The sequence below is a fragment of the Podarcis muralis genome, chromosome 13 (assembly GCF_964188315.1).
Source record: "Podarcis muralis chromosome 13, rPodMur119.hap1.1, whole genome shotgun sequence".
NCBI lineage: Eukaryota > Metazoa > Chordata > Lepidosauria > Squamata > Lacertidae > Podarcis > Podarcis muralis.
The window spans coordinates 28,530,340-28,547,962 of NC_135667.1; the positions used below are offsets into that span (position 1 = coordinate 28,530,340).

Here is a 17,623-nt window from a genome sequence, read left to right on the forward strand (position 1 = left end):
AAATCCCAGCTACCCATCCTGCCTTTTGCCATCCATTGATTTTTCTTTCCAACAGTTCAGTGAATTTTTTCCCCCCATATAATATGTAAGAGAAGAGTATCTTAAGTCTCAAAAAGATTGTGCCTTCCAGAGTCAAAGCCTTTCCCCTTGTAAGGACTGGGTAGATCTAAGTTTGCTTTTGAAGACTGTATTTTTAGAAGTATATATACAGAACTGGATACCATAGAGCAGTGGTCAGCAACAGACAAAATTGTGAGCTGACTGGTCATCAGTTACAAAGGCAAACACCAGACCATTCAGCAGTGATCACTCCCATGTCAAAGAAACCGCATGCTTGCTTTCTGTTCTAGGCTCTTTAACCCCAAAGCAAGGGCAGCTGAGCCCACGACATGTTGGAATTCCTAAATTTATGTGTTGCTATCAGTGCCGCTGCTTTTTCCCTGTAGGTCTCTGAACAGTTTGTTCTTTTGGGAAAATCTCAGAACAGAAGAGCGTCAGCATGTTTGCTTGTACGTATACTGCACAGCTGTAAGTCATTCCCAGCAAAAGGTTGCCAGGTCTCAAGGCTTCAGCTAATGTTTCCACTTTTAAAATGCCCCCAAGTCTCTTGCAGGCATAAAAATTTGGTGTATGCCTTACTATCCTACGCAGAAGAAAATGCTAGAAACGGGTGGCTTAACCATCGGAAGAGGAGAGCCAGACCTTTGAGAATAGCTTGCCCCCTTGACTTCTCACCCTCAAATAACTCCTTGGCTAACATCCTAAAACTTTGGGTCAAAGTGTGAGAACTGGCGATTTTGTGCTAGTCCGAAAACACCGGCTATTTTGACCAGAACGTGCTCTGGTCCATGGGTTCATGAAGTGTCGGACACAACTAAACAACAACAAAGACACTATGCGTATCTGCCTTGCCTGGAGTGCGCCTCCAAGGCCGAAGTCACACCACTGTGTTAGCAGCACTGAGGTGACTTCCCTGGAGTGCAAACCTGGGCAGTGTGTATAGGATGCCCAGACAACAAGACACAACATGCCCACCCCAATATGTCACTGATGTGATTCAAAGGAAAGCAGGGCAATGTTTGGCACCAAATTGGCTGCAGGAGTTGCTGGAAGGAGAGACACAAGGCACCATCTAGCCGTCTTGGGGACTCCACACTGGATTAGTCCTTAGCCTTTTCTTCTTCCAAAGATGTCCCTCAAGGTGGCAGAGGTTTAGGAGCAGAGTTTTCCTTCTTCTAGATGGGCTACCTTTCCAGGTAGATGAGCCCCATCTGCCCCTCAATTCTCTTTACAGCATGCACAGAAAATGAACAACTTCCATACACACAAAAGGAGACAATTTACCCCAAGCATTTAACTTTTTTCCTTTATATAAATTGGACCAAACATAAATTCATCAACGTTTGCAGCACGTAAACTAGACAACAGGAGGTGGTGGGAGGCATGACTGGCGTTCTCCGATCTCCCCCTTCTTAGCAGCAGCACTTATGTGTCACTTTGCACTTCAACCGTGGCAGATGTGCCAAAGTCACCAATTGACAGATTAGAAAAGTGAAAACGGGGTGACAAAACCCAAGAGCCTAGGAACAGGGTGGAGGCATGAAAGTGGAATTTCAGATTTGAGCTAGATGAGATGGATATTCATGACAATAACTACACAGCAGCTCTTTCACACCTAGCAAAGCAAGATGTGTGGCCTATTATGCCAGACCTTTCCCACCCCTGTTCTGTTTCATTGGCTGCTATATCGCACTGGCAGGGAAACTTAACAGCATAATCAGGCCATCATATACATTCTGGAAAAGCAGGTCTAAGCATGCTAACTGCAAGAGATCAGGGTTTTGTTTTTTTAAAAAAGGCATGTGTGCATTCATATGAGCAATCTAACCAGAATTAAATATCTCAAGTTCCACGGGTTTGCAGCAGGAGAATTAAGCAAGTATTTCAATCCTGAAATCAACAGATCTTGAAAATGCTTCCTTGTATAGCTGGATAATGCTTGAGAGTATATGGTTTAGTTGTGGGTTTTTTAAAAAAAAAGTTCTTGCAGTTCTGCAGAGAGAATTATAACTATTGACTAAACAGCTTTGAAGAAGCAAGTTCTCACTGTATCACTAGCCTGTTCTGAACTATGCTGAGTTTCATGCTAGCCTTCAAAAAGAGAAAAAAGGCCAAAGCAACTGGCAGGTAGGTAGTCATTTTCTCCTTTGTACAAAGATCTGGTCTGGCTTGAGGAGATCTGTTCCACTGCAGGTGCCTGCCCTGCCCTTATAGCTGCTGTAATAAAAGAAGCCCCAAATCTCTGTTGTACAGGTTGCTATGGATCATGGGTGGGACTTGAACAAGCTCTGCATCACCACTGTACTGGCCAACCAGGTAGACCTTAACACTAAAAGATGAATGCTTCAAGCTAAGCCAAGCCTCCACTTTCAAGCCCACATTTGGGCGGTGGTGCAAGTCAGAGAAGGGGACAATTGCAGAAGTGTTGTGGAAATTCTCCCACATATTGTGCAAACAGTGAGCAGCTTTCTACACTGGTCCCTAAGACTATAGTTTGAAGGTGTCTGAGGGTCCTTCAGAGCTTGCTGCAACAGTATGAACCCTATCCAGACTGGATAAGATAGGATTTCAATGAGGGCAGGACGAGATACTAGCTCATCCTGGCTCACAGTTAAAGGGGGTTATGGGGACCTGGGAGGAGGAAGATAGCTGATGGCCCAGGATGAACCACTAAAGGTCAGAAGAGATGACCCAATTCTGAAAGGAGATGGGGGAGGGCTTCATCCTTACCAGTTACACATAACGACAGAAATGCAGCAGTCACATTAAGACAAAATCCATTCTGGTCTTTTTAAAAACAGGAGAGGCTCCCCAAGCAGGAAGGCTGATCTGCCCAAATTAATTTAGCAAGCACCTTGTTCTCCTCACCTCCTTAAAGTGGCTCAGGTTCTTGCTTATAAGGCTTCATGTGTGTTAGCAACCGAAATCACCTTGCTGTGTTTCATCCTCTCTCCACCTACCAAGGTAATTAAACTAGAGTAGGAGGTGGAGGCAGGGAGAGTGAGACTTAAGGGTGGGCGGGCAGGTTTGGGCCAGAGAAAAGAGAGACTTAAAGGATGACACAAGGTGGTCGGCTCTTGGTGATCTTCTCAAGGGGCTCCCCGTTGCCAGCCTTGCGGATGGCTTCAATGAGCTGCAAGAAGAGAAGGGAGAAAACCGGAAGTGTGAATTCTTCATATACAGCTAAAGGATCTGAATATGTTATTGAATGAAAGCCACCTGTTGAAACAACTTCCCCTTAAGGTACTGTAGGAGAATGCGATTTCAAAATAAGTGCCAGCTGTTCCGCAGTACATAACCATAGAGTCATAAACACCCATAAGCACACTTCTCCTTCCTTCCCCATAAGCTCACCTCTAGAAATTGGAAGTTAGTTTTCGCAACTAATGCTGTACACTTTAGCAGCTGACGAATCAACTATGGGTTGTTTCCGACTAAATTTTACTCAGAGTAGACTCAAAGAGATTAATGGACCTAAGTGATCTATTTATTTAATTGGTGAAGCCTAGAATTAAGAGCATGCTAGTTTTCTTTTTCAAGGCTATTTTGCTTTTAGGGGATGATTTTTTTTTTAATCAAATATTAAAGCTGTCTTCATTTTCTAAAAAACCTAGAAGTTAGAAAAGCTTATTTTTATTAAGCTGTGACTTATTTCAAAGAGGCACCAATACAGAACTTTTGGCGACACACAAAGCTATTTAAGTTTAATGAGGTGTCTGCCTTTTAAGATTTTGAAACACCACTTATAATACTCCACAACTGTGACAGATCTTTGGACCAAGGGAGCCCGATTAAGAGCACAGCTGTCTTTTAACAAAAACAAGCATCTTCAAGATGTAACAGATCTTCTAGATGTTAGGAGAAGCTGCCACTACTTGGATTAGGATGGAGAAATGCAACTTGCCTGCATTTTGGAGTACAAAAAACTCCATGTACAATACAATACATTTAGGGAAAGGGTAACTGGCAGCATATTGGACACTAGGGAACCCCACGGTGTCAGCGTTCGAAACTCCCATTGTTCTAGGTGTGTTTTGAGATAGGGAATTTCATTAACGCAAGCAGTTTCTGAGCTCTGGGCGCAGTACTGCACCTAAGATTTCACATCAAAACTGCCATTGCTGGAATGAAAGGATCTTTTTCTGCCTCTTCATTTCCAGCCACTTTGAGGACTGGAGAAGGAACCCTCATAAGAATATTAGGGGGGCGGGCAGGGGAAGTATGGCTGTGTTTTTTGCAGTCTTCAGGTGAGGACTAGACCATGTGAAAAATGAATATAAGAGTTTAGCTGCAGTTCATTCAATTTCAGCTTTGCATTCTTGTTATAAAAAAGCGTGCCTAGACATTCCGTTGCTGTGCCCATAAGCAAGGTTTAAGGTGCCATTTAGCTCCCAGCTTTCATATTTCAGTTTCTAACACTGCACGGTGCAGCTGTTACCATAGTGGCTGAAGCATCTTCCCCAAACTATGGACTTGGAACTGCTGCAGGGGGTGGGAGGGACTTACATCTTTCTCATAAGGGAATCCTCCATTTTCAAGCTTGGAGAAGATCAGCTGCCCATTTATTTCAATTTCAAAAGCACCTGTAAGGGGGGCAAACAAAAGGGAGAGACAATAAAGCACGAGAAACTTAGCTCCAGCTTTACACCAACTGCTCATCACCATTTCACTCCCCAGATATTCGGCAATAAATCAAGATGACAAAATATCACAAAGACCAAACCCATAGAAGCCATGTGGCTTGAAGAGCAAGAAGGTCCAAGATGGCAGAGGCGAAACTAGGCTCTTTTTCACCCAGGTCAAAGACCCAGTTTGGGAAAACAAAACAAAACCAAACCACGTGTATTTGCATAGACATACATACGCACACAGAGGCTGGGCGCTTCGATGGCACCCCTCTGGAGGCTTAACACGGGGCAGAAACCCAGATAGCCCAGCCCACCCCACCCAGCTACACCTCTGCTAGATGGCACACTAGGAAGTGAGCCCAATCCACATGGGAAAAGAGAAGGCACATCATCTCTCTCCTGTCATTTGGGCTGCGTACACACTACGCCTTTAAGGCACATTTGAAGCACCATTCCTCCCATCACATAATTCTGGGCACTGCAGTTTGTTAAGGGTTGCTGGGAATTTTAACTCGAAACTACAGTGCCCTGAATTCTTTTGAGAGTGGAAACGTGCTTCAAATGTGCTTTAAAGGTATAGTGTTTACACTGCCTTATTCTCTCTTTCTGGTTACAAAACTCCCAACTCCCAGGGGAGGCCATAGGCTAGGAAGCTTCAGACTGTGTTCCTGAGATGCCTGGGGTTCCGCAATGAGAAGATTAGCAATGGTTGACAAAGGGATCAGAATTACTGCTGGTGCCCATTGCAACTGAGCTTCCTTTGTTAATGTGCAGCCACGGGGGGCGGGGGGGGGGGGGGGGGGAGGTTGATTGTATTCTAAGGCACAGATCTTCAACTGGTGGGTTAAGAAACAGATCCCATCAGATCTGTATGGCTGCCTCCACAACTGGAACCCAGCGATGCTAACAGAACCAACCCATTTCTAGAGCATGATTGAGCATGCTGATGAAGCTAACATCCCACACAATCCTCATTTTAACCTAACAGGAATGCTGAATGATGTGTTCACCCTCACCACACTATGAATGGGCTCCTTACTCATTGCTGCTACTGTCAGCATGGAAAGTTCCACAGAGACCATACCTGTCCCTCCAAGCCGCGATTCAATCTCCACATCAGGAAATTCCTCTTTTACTGCATTTTCCAGCTCTAGATAGGCAGACTCAAAGCCACAAGGTTTGCTAGGAAGAAAAAATTGGTTAGGGTGTCAAATGGAAGCTGAAGATGGCAACGACGAATGGAGAGGAGGACTTGTGAATGGAGTGAGGAGGGGGAGGGATAAAATATTTGCTATTTGTATGTGACTGCTTTTGTTTAAAGGCAGTGCTGAAGTGGAACACCTGTTCAGATGTGACTGGCCTTTGAAAAAGGCAGAAACTTGCACAAAGAGCTTGATCCAGGCCCCCATTCTGCAGGATCCCTGGTTGTGTGGCTTTGTAACAGAACAGTGCTGAATGAAGTACAGCAGTGGAGTCTGATCTGAAGTTTCAGGGCTTCTTCCTTCTTCCCAACAACTCCGGAAAAGTAAAATCCCAAGGCAGTGAGCCCAAACCAAGAGGGCAGGCTACCTGTTGCTTGTCTTGAGGGTTCTGCCACTGGCTTCCCCCTGTCACCCCACCCTCAGTCTAGACATCATTGGAAGCACCAGGCACTGGGCTAAGGTTTTCTACTGGTTTACATGAGCCATCCTACTCTTGCTAGCTTAGTCCACTCTGTCTGCCCCGTCCCAGGCTCCACACATTGATCTGCCAATGAGATTAGACTAAGTGCAGCCAGAACCCAGCCATTCTAGCTTTGTCCCCCAGCCTTCCTTCTGGCCAAGTTATGTAAAAGTAACATTGATGCTTAGGGCAATGAAGGTGACATGCCGTGCCAACCCTGGGCTGTTTGTAAGACAGGCAAGTAGCAAGTAAACAAAGGGCTGGCTGAGGTTTGGGCTGTACTCCTGTTCTCCATAATGGACCAGCCCCCCCGACTTAAGGCTCCCTTTGGTTTTTCCTAGAGCTGGTCTGGGGGGAGAAAACGTTCTCTACGGCTCTCAGAAACGCCATAAGCAGAAGGGGCAGCCTCAAGTTTGCCAGGAAGTTCATTCTGACTAATGGCAGCCTGTTGATAGCTCCGTCAGGAGAGCATAAGACTCTTAATCTCATGGTTGCATGTTGGAGCCCCATATTGGGCAAAAAGACTCCTTCACAGCTGGGGTTGGACTAGATGACCCTCGTGGTCCCTTCCAATTCTATGATTTTTAATTTTTGGAAGGGGTGTGTGACACATAAAGGTGTAACACTCACTCTGGAAGCTCCTCGGGGCAGGGCCTTGTCCTTCTGGTTGCGAGGAGTCCTTCAACCGTGGCTCCCCAGGAGCTGCTGGCAGGGCCGGATTTAGGTTTGATGAGGCCCTAAGCTACTGAATGGGGCATTTATATGTCCAGCTGTCCTTTGTCAACAACAAATCGTCACTGTTTTTTTCGTGTTGAATATACGCTATATGGTAATTTATGGACCTAACAGGTTTCTAAAGCCATTTACACAGAAAAAAATATGTATTTTATCAAAGTAATTGCTGGAACTGAAATACAATCAAAAGAGTTTTTTTCCTTTCATTTTTTCGGGGCCCCCAAGAGAGTGGAGCCCTAAGCTATAAACGTAAACCCGGCACTGCTGGACTTCAGCTCCCGCTCCCCCCCCCCCCCAACGCTGCGAAGCGCAGAGGAAGAAAAGAGTGCAACGCGGGACGGCGTGGCTAAATCGAAGCTGGGCGGGGCCAAGCAGTCAACCGCGGAGTCTTTCAAAGAGGGAGGGCGTGGCTAGGAGCGCGCGAAGGGCGTGGCTGCCGGGGCGTAAAGTGGGCGTGGCCAGGCCCTCCCGAGCCTCCTTCCTCTCTCACCAGTATTCCACCACGATCCGAACTCCCGCTCCGGTGGCTGCCGGGGCCTCCGCAGCTGGCTCGCCGGACCCGCTCATCGCGCCGCCGCCCAGGGAGCCAGCCAGCCAGCAGGCTCAGTCAGTCCCTCCCGAGCCGCAGCGTCCAGAACGTGAGGCGCGCTTCCGTCGGGTGCGGCGTCACGTGCGTGGGGCGGGGTTGAGAGGCCGGGTGAGACGGCGCTTCCGGGTTCCCGCCTCTCGGCGGGAGGTCGGGTTGTGACGCAATCGGGCGCGCCGGCGTTCCCCGCGTCATGCGGAGGGGGCGGTTACCAACGTCTTATTCTCGCGGTCTCTTCCCCCGCCCGCGTTTTGGTGCCCCCTAGTGGCTCTTAGCGGGAAGTGCAGGCTCCGCGCAGGCTGCTTTGCCTCGCCTTCCTCAGGTAGCTACGATTGGTCTGACCCTTTCACTTTGTAGGGTCTGGGTTTCACCCCGCGTCACAGACCACTCTTCCTACCCCACCCCCACAAAGGAGTTCAGGCAGGTGTTCCTGCACCGTGAAGGGTTGTGCAAAAGAAGAATTCAACAGGTGTAGCTTGCAAGACGAGCTGCACCTGACGAAATGCCTTCTGCCACGCCCTGTTTGGAATCTGGTCCCTGTAGGCAGGTTCCCTCCTATCCTATTGGGGATGGACAAGTGAGCACCAGCTTCTTATCATCCCCATCTCTCCAATCACAGGAACATATCTGGGACTCTTCTGCTTGACGTCTGATTCCCCTCCTCACTCCAGCTCAGAGTCCTGCCATATCTCCCCAGAAGTCCCAAGTACACACATTTTCTTCTGGTGCTTATGGGGCACACACACATACACTGACATCCCCTCCTCTAGGACAGACACCTCAGACATTGGCTGGTGTTGACATACTTTAAGACCTATCAGTGTTTCTCAAACTTGGGTCCCCAGCTGTTGTTGGATTGCAACTCCCATCATCTCTGACCACTGGGTCCTGCTAGCTAAGGATGATGGGAGTTGCAGTCCAACAACAGTCGAAGTTTAAGAAACACTGATAGGTCCTAGGTGGACACATTCCTATGCACCCTTACCAGGAAATAATTCCAGTTGAACTCACTGGGCTTACTTTTGAATAGACACAGATAAGGCTGCATAATAAAACCTCATACCTTGGCATAAGCTCTGTTAAACCGTTGTCTGTGCTTAAAGCATGCAATAGTGTCACCCCATATGAGTAATGCAAAACACATGCAAGTGAACGTATGAATGAAACATGATCTTTAAATTCACAGATATACAACCATTTGAGATGTTATGTGCAGCAAGTTCCATGGTAGACCAACACTAGACATGTCAGCAGAGCGGTAAGTAAACCAGTATTAAAAATTATTACATGTAAACATAATCAGGGAGACTTCTCCCCCAATAAATCAGATTCTTAGATGCTACAGATCATAACACAATGGCGCTTTTAACCCAAAATCAACACAATAACATCTTATCTCTTTCCAGTAATTTCCAGTTCCCCCAGAATTCTTCAGGTTCCTCTTTCTTCTTTGTCTTTGGTGCAGACCCTCAGTCACCCTTCTGCATCCCAACATAGCTTACAGTCCAAGATGATGAGTTTCCATGACATTTGTAAGCTAGGATGCAAGCCTTGGTACCAGAGCTGCATTATCCAAAGCTTTATTCATTTCTCCTTGTACTCCTGTGGCACAAGGCAGTTTTCAGAAACACAGAAATGCACCTGTAAACCTTTAACACTATTTATTATTTATTTTCCTGAGCTTTTTCACCGTTCGCCTTCTCCCTCCAGACTGTCCAGTTTATCCCCTTTCCCTCTAACTGTTTATTGTCAGAGGATAGCAGTCCTCCTCCGCAAGTGTCAAGCCAGGGCAGAAGAAGGGATGCAGCACCTCTTGAAAGTCACCTGTGATTGTGCAGATTTCCACCATGTTCTCTGCACTGTAAAACCCAATCTTGCCGTTTTCATAGTCTAGGAGCACTCCAACCTTTGAGGGGCTGCGGCTGGGAGCAAGACGCACTGGGGTTGAGGTCAAGGCGTAGAAACGGTTTCTTGGCGCTTTCCTGAGGACCCAATATCCATTTTCAGGAGCGAGGTTCTCCACTGCCTTGCGGTTGACGCGGCAGCTGGCTACCCCAAGGACCCAGTTGGTTTTTTGCCCAACGCTCACTTCCCAGTAATGCTTACCTGACTGGAAGCCCTGTGAGCAGAGGACATAGAGGCAGGGCTGAAAACGCCATAGGCTCTTTGGAACTGCCTGGCAGCGAGGGCTCAGCTTGACCGATTTTAAGTCTGCAGAAACAATCAGGTGAGGATGGGCGCTGCTGTCATCGAGGGTGAGGTCCTCCAGTGCACAATGTGCCACTCTCTTCAGCATCTGCCTGCAAACGGAATACTTTAGGGGTGGGCTACAGAGCACATCTGGTCCACAGAACCTCATCTCCTTGCTGTGCCTGGCCATCTGCATCCGTAGCTGCTTCAGTTGTAACTCGGCCATGCGCATGTCGTGTCTGCTGGTGTTGTCGGCTACACTGAGGTTGTCCGCCAGTTTCAGAGCAGAGGATGCTGCCTCAGACACATCCATCAGCTTGTTCTCCAGGAAGCGCAGGTGTTTCTCTTCCTCTCGGTCTGTTTTGGCCATAAGAGACGACTCCTCGTCGTACAGGAAGCCATGCAGCTCCTTGAATCCCGTTGCCACTTTCTCTCGGAAGGAATGCAGAGCTTTCAGAGTAACCTGGATCTTCTCTGTGTAGCCACTGCAGAGTTTTTCTGCTTCCTCATGCAGGCCCAGGGCATTCTGAACCACCTCTTCCGCTTCCTTTCTGCTGTCGGCACCTGCTGTCGGTGATTCCATTATGGAGGCTTGTGGTTCTTTTTAGCTTCAGGAAAGCTGTTGGAAACAGTGGCGTTAATATAATCAGAAGGATTGTATTAGCTCCTTCTCTAAAGCCAGAAGACCGGCCACTTTTTCGAGGTTGATTCTGACACTTATCTTCTGGCCTTTTATCATCAGCTGAGGAATAAATAGGTTTCCTTTTCCCAGGGTTAATGTCCACACCCAGGTGAGGCTTTAGGAGTTTCGTTTTCTTCTTCTTGCCCCTCCCTGTAGAAAAGCTTCTTTACATTCTCAAGCTACATGTTGCTCATTTCAAATGCATATTTTCCTCCACCTGTTTTTGTATTTTAAATGTCTCAGGCTTCTGAGCAGAGAAAACTGGGCAGATGGAACAATATACATAATCAAAATACAACTTCCCTCTTTTGTCCTTTTCTGCCTCAAAAATCACTCCCTTCTTTATCACAGCCTGGTTTGCAACTAGAAAAGGCACAGGAAGGGAAGGGTTAAACAACCTCCTGCCACCTGCCCTCCTTCTCCAGGCAGCGCTGGTTTAACAACATTAGCGGCATGGAGGAGAGAACACAGAACTCCACTGAACGCTTAAGAAGAGGGTTATGATGGTTTACAGGGGAAGGAGAGGGATGTAGGTGGAGCCCAGGCTGTTTGCAAACAGTTGCAGGGAAACATTTGCAAACCTTCCTGCTGCAGAATTTCTGTAGGCATGCAAAAACCTGTAAGATGCAGTGCAGAATGTTTTTCTTCCATCTAAAACGAAAGATGAAACACGGATAAGCAGGAAAACGATGTTTGAAGCACCTGCTCATCATTATATGGCAAACGGAACCCTCTACAGGGAGATTTTTTAGAATTCCCTTCCCCTGGAAATTTGTACTGCTTCCACATTACAAGCTTTCCAGCAATCTGTAATGACTGTTTTCTTTTATTTGACCTTTGATTATTATTATTTTTTTGCTTTCCTGCTTTGTTGTTGTGATTTTGTAATTCAGTGTTAGTTTTCTGCTCTTCTACGCTAGAGAAACGTATAGCTTTGTTCACTACGCTTTTGCTTTGGAAACTGCTTGGAGCCGCCTTACAAATTACATTAAAACAGGCAGAGGAATCCAAACTCCCCCGTCTACTACGCCGGATGGGGTTTGTATGGGGGCAGAGATGTCCCTTGGCGCAGCTCTGTCTGCTTCCACTGGTCTCTGCTGTTGACAGGCAAGCCCTGCCAGCTAGGAGCGTCCCAATATGCTCTCCAAAATGGCAGGTGGAAGCTACCGCCAGAGCTGCTGCTGGTAGCTAAGGGAAACCCCAGAGATGAGGCTTTTCAGGGACAGGGCTGGCATAGATTCCACTGGACCTTCCTCCCATCATGTGATGGCAATGAGCCTGATCCAGACCATGTCACCACTGGGAGCAGATGCAGAGAAGGGGTCATTCTCCCTCCTTCCCACACCACACCTTCTCCAGGTTGGTGTGAGTGCTGGGCCAGGACCGTGGATGCAACAGGGACTACTCTGCCCTGTCAAGTTGCACCACTGCCAGCCGGGAGTTAGGATTGCAGCCTAGGTTCCTCTGAGTTCACTAGATTTTACTTCCTTGGGGAATATGCAGCCTTTGTTCTCCGGTTTTCCCACAGGATAGGTGCATATGGGCAGATCTGTTTTACCTAGTGCTGGTGCGAATGTGGGCAACCTGGGCTGACTGTTATAGGAAAATCCTTGGGCTCACTTGGATTACCAAACAAAGACACAGGCCAGGAATGTAGGAGCAAAACAGCAGCCAGTAGGCCTGGTCTTTATTCAAACGACTGTTGCAACAGGACTTCCACCACATGGGAGAAGCAGGAAGAAGCCCAGAACAAAGGATGGTTCCCACTTTTATCAGTTTTGCAAAGATACCCACAACACCCCTAAAATTACATCATGCATACATCACAAATACATCACACGTTGGGAGGTCTGGCTCCCCCCCCCCCCCGCTTCCCTTGACCTCCACCATACACCCATCAAGTGATATAAAAGAGATATTTACATGTCCCTGTTTCCCAGCCAAGTTAATCACAGCCTTTTGTCTTGATCTGGGTTTGCTATTGTTTCTGGAATGGCTACCTGTCTGGCACTCAGGTATCAGGATGCCAGAGATTATCACTCAGGCAGAGGGGCTGCTGAGTACATGGGCTCACACTTTAGGGATTATAGCTGCCCCCCACTCATGTCTCAAGCTCCCCCCTCGGTAGCCATTTCCTTCCCAAACAGAACAACATTGGAAATCATGTGGTGTTGTGCATTAAGTGGTGCTTTGAGGAGACATTGTGTGTGTGTGTGAACAAAGGGGGGATGCACACTGTGTGCTGGAGGGGCAACCCCCCCCCCATCATTATAAAAATTCCTGTAACGGACTGAAACCCTAGCTGTGGGCAGAAGTGAGGGAAGAAAGCCTCGTAAGCTCATGGAAGCCATTTTGGATTCCCAGATCAAAGCTCTTGTTTGTCCCACGTTAAGTCTTGTATTCCCCTTCTCTCCCACCTTTCCTTTTTTTAAAAAAAGTCTCCGCTGCACCTAATTAAAAGGAATAGGTTCTACTCCTGCATCACTCAAATCTTAAATCAGTTTGACTCGGTCTAATTATGGCAAAGTCATCAACCACAGCCACCATATTGTGCCTCAAGACTGGGAGACTTGTCGCGTGTTCCTTCAGACAGGATAGTTTCCTTCCCTCTTTGGCTATACCAACCCCTCCTCCTGCTGCCCCAAAGGCCGAAGCGAAATGCAGCCAGTCTTTTCCTTTTCTGTTTTTTGCAAGAACCATAATAAAAAAAAAGCACCTCCCCGGATAAAGCTGGCATGTTCCCCTTGTTAAAAGTTTATCCGCTGAGGCCTGGTTTGGGAGAGACTTTGTTAACCCTCCCTGTGCCAAAGCAAACGGGGCTCACTGGAGAAGAACGAATGTGCGGCTAAGTGGCCTCGGGGTTGCCTGAGCAGCTGGGTCTTTCTTCAAAAGATGATAAAAAGTCCTGGTTGGCAAGGAAGCCCTCTCTCTCTCTCTCCCTCTCCCCCCACTCTCCTAGCCTGTAGTCCGTGCTCGGCCTGACTTGGCCCTGCCAGCCTCAATCTCGAGGCAGACAGAAATAGCTTGGCACCATGTGGCTTTTGAGTCACTCAGCATCTCTGGACGGCATCTGCTCCTTAAGGATACCCAGGCAGATTCTGCCCCGCAGGGCGCACAGCCGACGTCGCCTTCTTCTCCAGACGGGTCCTCCAGGCCGAGCTTGTGGCACGGGGACCGGGGAGCACGAAAACAGAAGTGGGTGTGTTTAAGAAAGCCGGAGGAAGGGGCTGCTACAGAACGAGCCGTGCCGCCGGATGGGTCCCCTGCTAGTCGTCGCTATTCCGAACATCCAGCCCTGTCATCTTAGCCGAGTGTGAAGCATATGGGAGGACCAAGCGGGGAGGTGGAATCGGGGGGCGTGGAAAGAGCCCCTTCTGCGCAGCTGCGTGCCGAGTCGCTTCGGAGTAAGGTGGGGAGCAGCCGTGGAGTCCCAGGGCCAGCCAATGGGGTGGCTCAGTTAAAAGAGGATGACCTGGAGGCTCTCGCTTGTGGACCGCAGTATGCAGGAGACCCGGGGCTTGCGCTGGAGGAGAGCTGTGGGGGTCGTCTTCTGCTGCACCTGCCTGCGGAAGCGAGGCTCCCCAGGCGAGGGGCTCGCCTGCCCCCGTCAGAAGAGAAGTCGCAGCTTTGCTCCCTGCTACAAGGTAATCCCCGATCTTTGGGAACTGGCAGCTGGTGTCTTAAAGAGGGTGAAAAAACAGGTTCCCTTTAATCTGGAATCCAACCCAGATGATCTGAAGGGGCTGCCTGCAATTACTCTGGGGTGAAGCGAAAAGTTTTTGTATCCCTCCTTTCCAGGACGGAACTTGTTCCTTTTCTTAGGCAGTGGGTAATTCTTAAATAGAGGGATGTTGGGACTCAGTAGGGCTCCCTAAGCTGAGCTGTGTGCTGGACTGTGGCTGCTGAGAAGTGAGGGAACGGCACTCTGCACATGCACAGCGACAGTCTCTTTATTCCAGGCCTGAACTTCAACATTCAAAATGCAAAGCTAAGACTCACAAGAGTGTTAATAATGAGTGTGCAGAAAATGACGTATCTGGAGCACACAGATGGTTCCCTGTTCTGCTAACAGATCCTGAGAGCATGAAGCTGCACTTTTGAGGCGAACGTCAGCCGTGAATTTGCATGTTGTCATGCCTCTGATAATGTGAGTGGTTGCACATACGCAAGTTTGTCTAGAACGGAGGGGGTCACAATTCAGCCAAAGAACACAGCTTTGTATGCAGGAGGTCCAAGATTTAATCACTGGTGTCTTCCTTGAAAAATACGTTGTGTAACCGTGCTGGGAAAGACCTCTCCCTCAAGGCCTTGAGCAGGTGATGCTAGTTGGCGGTGCTGGCACTGGGCTGAATGGACTAGTGGTCTGCTGCCTATAAGGCAGATTCATACTTTTGCATCTGTGTGGGGAAGTGTGACAGTGTGGGAGCTGCTGTATGTCCGGGTGGAATTCAACGGAATGCTAGGATGAACATTTTGTCTGTGCAGGCATTGTAGCTTGCCAGATGAAACAATCCCCTCTCCCCTTGCTGTTCTGGGGGGTTCTCCTGACACTCCCACCCCAAGCCAGTTTTGTGAGGGGGGGAAGCCCCCTTTCACAAGTGGAAATCCTAGTGCAATGGATGCAGACTCATTAGGTGAATCCTGCCCCATGGGTTCTAATGAATTACCGATATGTCCAGCTGTGTAATAGGTTGTGTTGACTGATCTTGCATATTCACGTATTTGCAAATGAAAACATGGTTTCTGTTTTGAATATAGGTGCCTTCCCACTTGCACGTGCTTCCACTGACACGTGTACCAAAAATGGCGCCAAAGGGGGTGCTTATTTAGTACCAAGAAACCACAATCTGAATCTATGCTTTGTTGCTGGCTTATGAACTTTGGCTCGTTCTAACTATGGTTTAGCATTGCGTGCAAACCCAGCTGCTTCCTTTAACCATGGTTTGTTTGGCCACCCCCTGCAAACAGTGGCCAAGGTAAACAGGCATGAGGTAACAGCTGCTGCAAAACAAACTGAACTTTGAAGAAAAAAACGGAGACATGATTTGTTTGATTGCTGGCACGACAACTTGTGGTTTGTTTAACAAGCTTAGTGTTAAATAACCTTAGTGTTATGATGTGGGAGCCAGTTTGGTGCCTCTTCCTCCAAATTCTATGCTCAAGCTGTATGAGTTGGTGCATACATTTCCCTAGTTTTATTTCTTGAATAATTCACTATTATTCCAAGATTCACGTTTAGAGATGAGACAAGCAGCATACTTCCCCTGCTGAATTTCCACTGATGGTGTACCAGTTAAAAGTCCAAGCGATCCTGCCAGGAAAATAATGGCAACCCTAGGTTAGGGCAGTGAAGCTGGTGTGCTCCAAAATGCATGGCTCTTCCCCACTGTTCCATTTGGCCTGTGACTTCTAGGGCTGGGTCTGAGAAGTTTTCCTTTTGTTCCTCTGCTTTCCCTAGGGAAGCCTCTCTGTTTACTGCTGAATTGGAGCAAACATCAGCTGGGTTTTCTGCATATTGATGTTTGATTCAGCGGTAAGCAGCGGGTTTCCCCAGGGAAAGCGGTAGGACAAAAGGAAAACCTCTGGGGCCAGTGCTGAGAAACCACAGGCCAAACAGAAGAAATTGCGGGACAAATGGAAGTCAGAATGAGTCCTTAGCTGAGGGACTTTTGCCTAGGAGGCATACAGGTGTGTCAGTGGTTGCTGAGCCAATATGGTACCTGCACATGTTTCAAGGGAGCCAGGCTTGTCACCTTTTTTCTCTCTTGTGGCAGGCAACAATGCAACAGGTAAACTTTCCCCAGCACGTGAGATGAAAAACCTAATTTGTTTAATTTCTGCCTGTATTGCAGCTTAGAATAATAGAATTGTAGAGTTGGGGGGACTGGACCACGAGTGTCTTCTAGCCCAAACCCCTGCAATGCAGGAATATTTTTGCCTAACGTGGGGCTCGAACCCACAACCCTGAAATTAAGAGTCTCATGCTCTACCGACACAGCTGTCCCAGGGGATAGCACTGCCTTGGGGGGAAATGTAGTGACTGTGAGGAAAGGTGGGGTACAGGGGTGTGGGGGGTGTGGAGATGCACCACCACAGAACCAGGAGAAACAACCCTCAAGGGGATGCTGTTAGTAGGAAGGCTTATTTTTGCAGCATGAAAACTGGTAGAAGCCCAGTGAATTTTGGAACCTGAAATTCTCTTCCTTCAAAGTAATCATTGATCACAATGTACTGGGTTTTTAAAAATTATTGCCAGCCCTAGGGAAAAGCGGACCTGACCTTAATTACACACAGAAAGAGAGATTATCTCAAAATGAACTACAGTCGTACCTTGGAAGTCGTACAGAATCCGTTCCGGAAGTCCGTTCGACTTCCAAAATGTTCAGAAACCAGCTTCTGATTGGCTGCAGGAAACTGCAGCCAATCGGAAGCTGCAGAAGCCCCATCGGACTTTTGGCTTCCAAAAATAGTTCGCAAACCGGAATAGACACTTCCGGGTTTGCGGCATTTGGGAGCCAAAACACCCAAGTACCAAGGTGTTTGAGATCTAAGGTACGACTGTACTCTAATGCTCTCTACATAGGATTGCCTTTGAAGGCACTGCAGACACTTCCACTTATGCAAAGCTCCACCACTACAATGCTTGTGGGGACTAGGCAGTTGTCCACATCACACCAGTTTTGCACCAGTTACATTGGTTACTTATTCATTTTCAGTTTAACCGCTAGTACTAACCTTTAGAGGGGAATTTTGGAGGACTGCCTGAACCTATATGAACCTGCCTGTGCCCTAAGAGGCTGTGCTCAGAGAGGCCCTGCTGTCTAACCCACTAGGACCCCATTTTAGTGGTGATACCACACGTGAGAATTCCCCACCACGGGGTATGTATGGCCTCTTCTTGTGTGATCTTAAAGAACCCCTAATTTAGTGTTATTATTCAGCCAAGCTTCATCTTCTTGATTCCTAATAATAATAATAATAATAATAATTTTTTTTTTATTTATATCCCACCCTCCCCAGCCGAAGCCGGGCTCAGAGCAGCCAACAACAATAAAAGCAATATATGATGTTTTTGTTGTG

General features: G+C 47.8%; 3 protein-coding genes across 3 annotated transcripts in view; 1 reads left to right on the forward strand and 2 right to left on the reverse strand.

Moving 5' to 3' along the window:
* Window positions 1–1,352: 1,352 nt before the first annotated feature.
* On the reverse strand, window positions 1,353–7,786 carry MIEN1 (migration and invasion enhancer 1). Its single transcript, XM_028701508.2, has 4 exons — window positions 7,576–7,786; window positions 5,773–5,870; window positions 4,567–4,643; window positions 1,353–3,193 (listed from the first exon to the last, which is right to left on the reverse strand). Exons 1-4 carry the CDS (start codon window positions 7,650–7,652, stop codon window positions 3,110–3,112), a joined length of 336 nt encoding a protein of 111 aa, XP_028557341.1. The 5' UTR covers window positions 7,653–7,786; the 3' UTR covers window positions 1,353–3,109.
* Window positions 7,787–9,406: 1,620 nt separating this feature from the next.
* On the reverse strand, window positions 9,407–10,444 carry LOC114582079 (zinc-binding protein A33-like). Its single transcript, XM_028702860.2, has one exon. It carries the CDS (start codon window positions 10,442–10,444, stop codon window positions 9,407–9,409), a length of 1,038 nt encoding a protein of 345 aa, XP_028558693.2.
* A 3,151-nt stretch (window positions 10,445–13,595) lies between these two features.
* GRB7 (growth factor receptor bound protein 7) overlaps window positions 13,596–17,623 on the forward strand; it is a 72,977-nt gene continuing 68,949 nt past the window's right edge. The window contains 2 exon segments of the mRNA XM_028752035.2: window positions 13,596–14,003; window positions 14,005–14,187. Of these exon segments, the coding sequence (XP_028607868.2) occupies window positions 13,866–14,003; window positions 14,005–14,187 (321 nt within the window). The 5' untranslated portion in view covers window positions 13,596–13,865.

Excerpts from the sequence above, each read along its gene's own strand:
- MIEN1 (XM_028701508.2), bottom strand. The coding sequence starts at position 7,652 with ATGAGCGGGTCCGGCGAGCCAGCTGCGGAGGCCCCGGCAGCCACCGGA. Across the intron at positions 5,871-7,575 it reads CGGATCGTGGTGGAATACTG|CAAACCTTGTGGCTTTGAGT; the intron begins GTGAGAGAGGAA and ends TTTTCTTCCTAG. Across the intron at positions 3,194-4,566 it reads GATTCCCTTATGAGAAAGAT|CTCATTGAAGCCATCCGCAA; the intron begins GTAAGTCCCTCC and ends CTCTTCTTGCAG.
- LOC114582079 (XM_028702860.2), bottom strand. The coding sequence starts at position 10,444 with ATGGAATCACCGACAGCAGGTGCCGACAGCAGAAAGGAAGCGGAAGAG.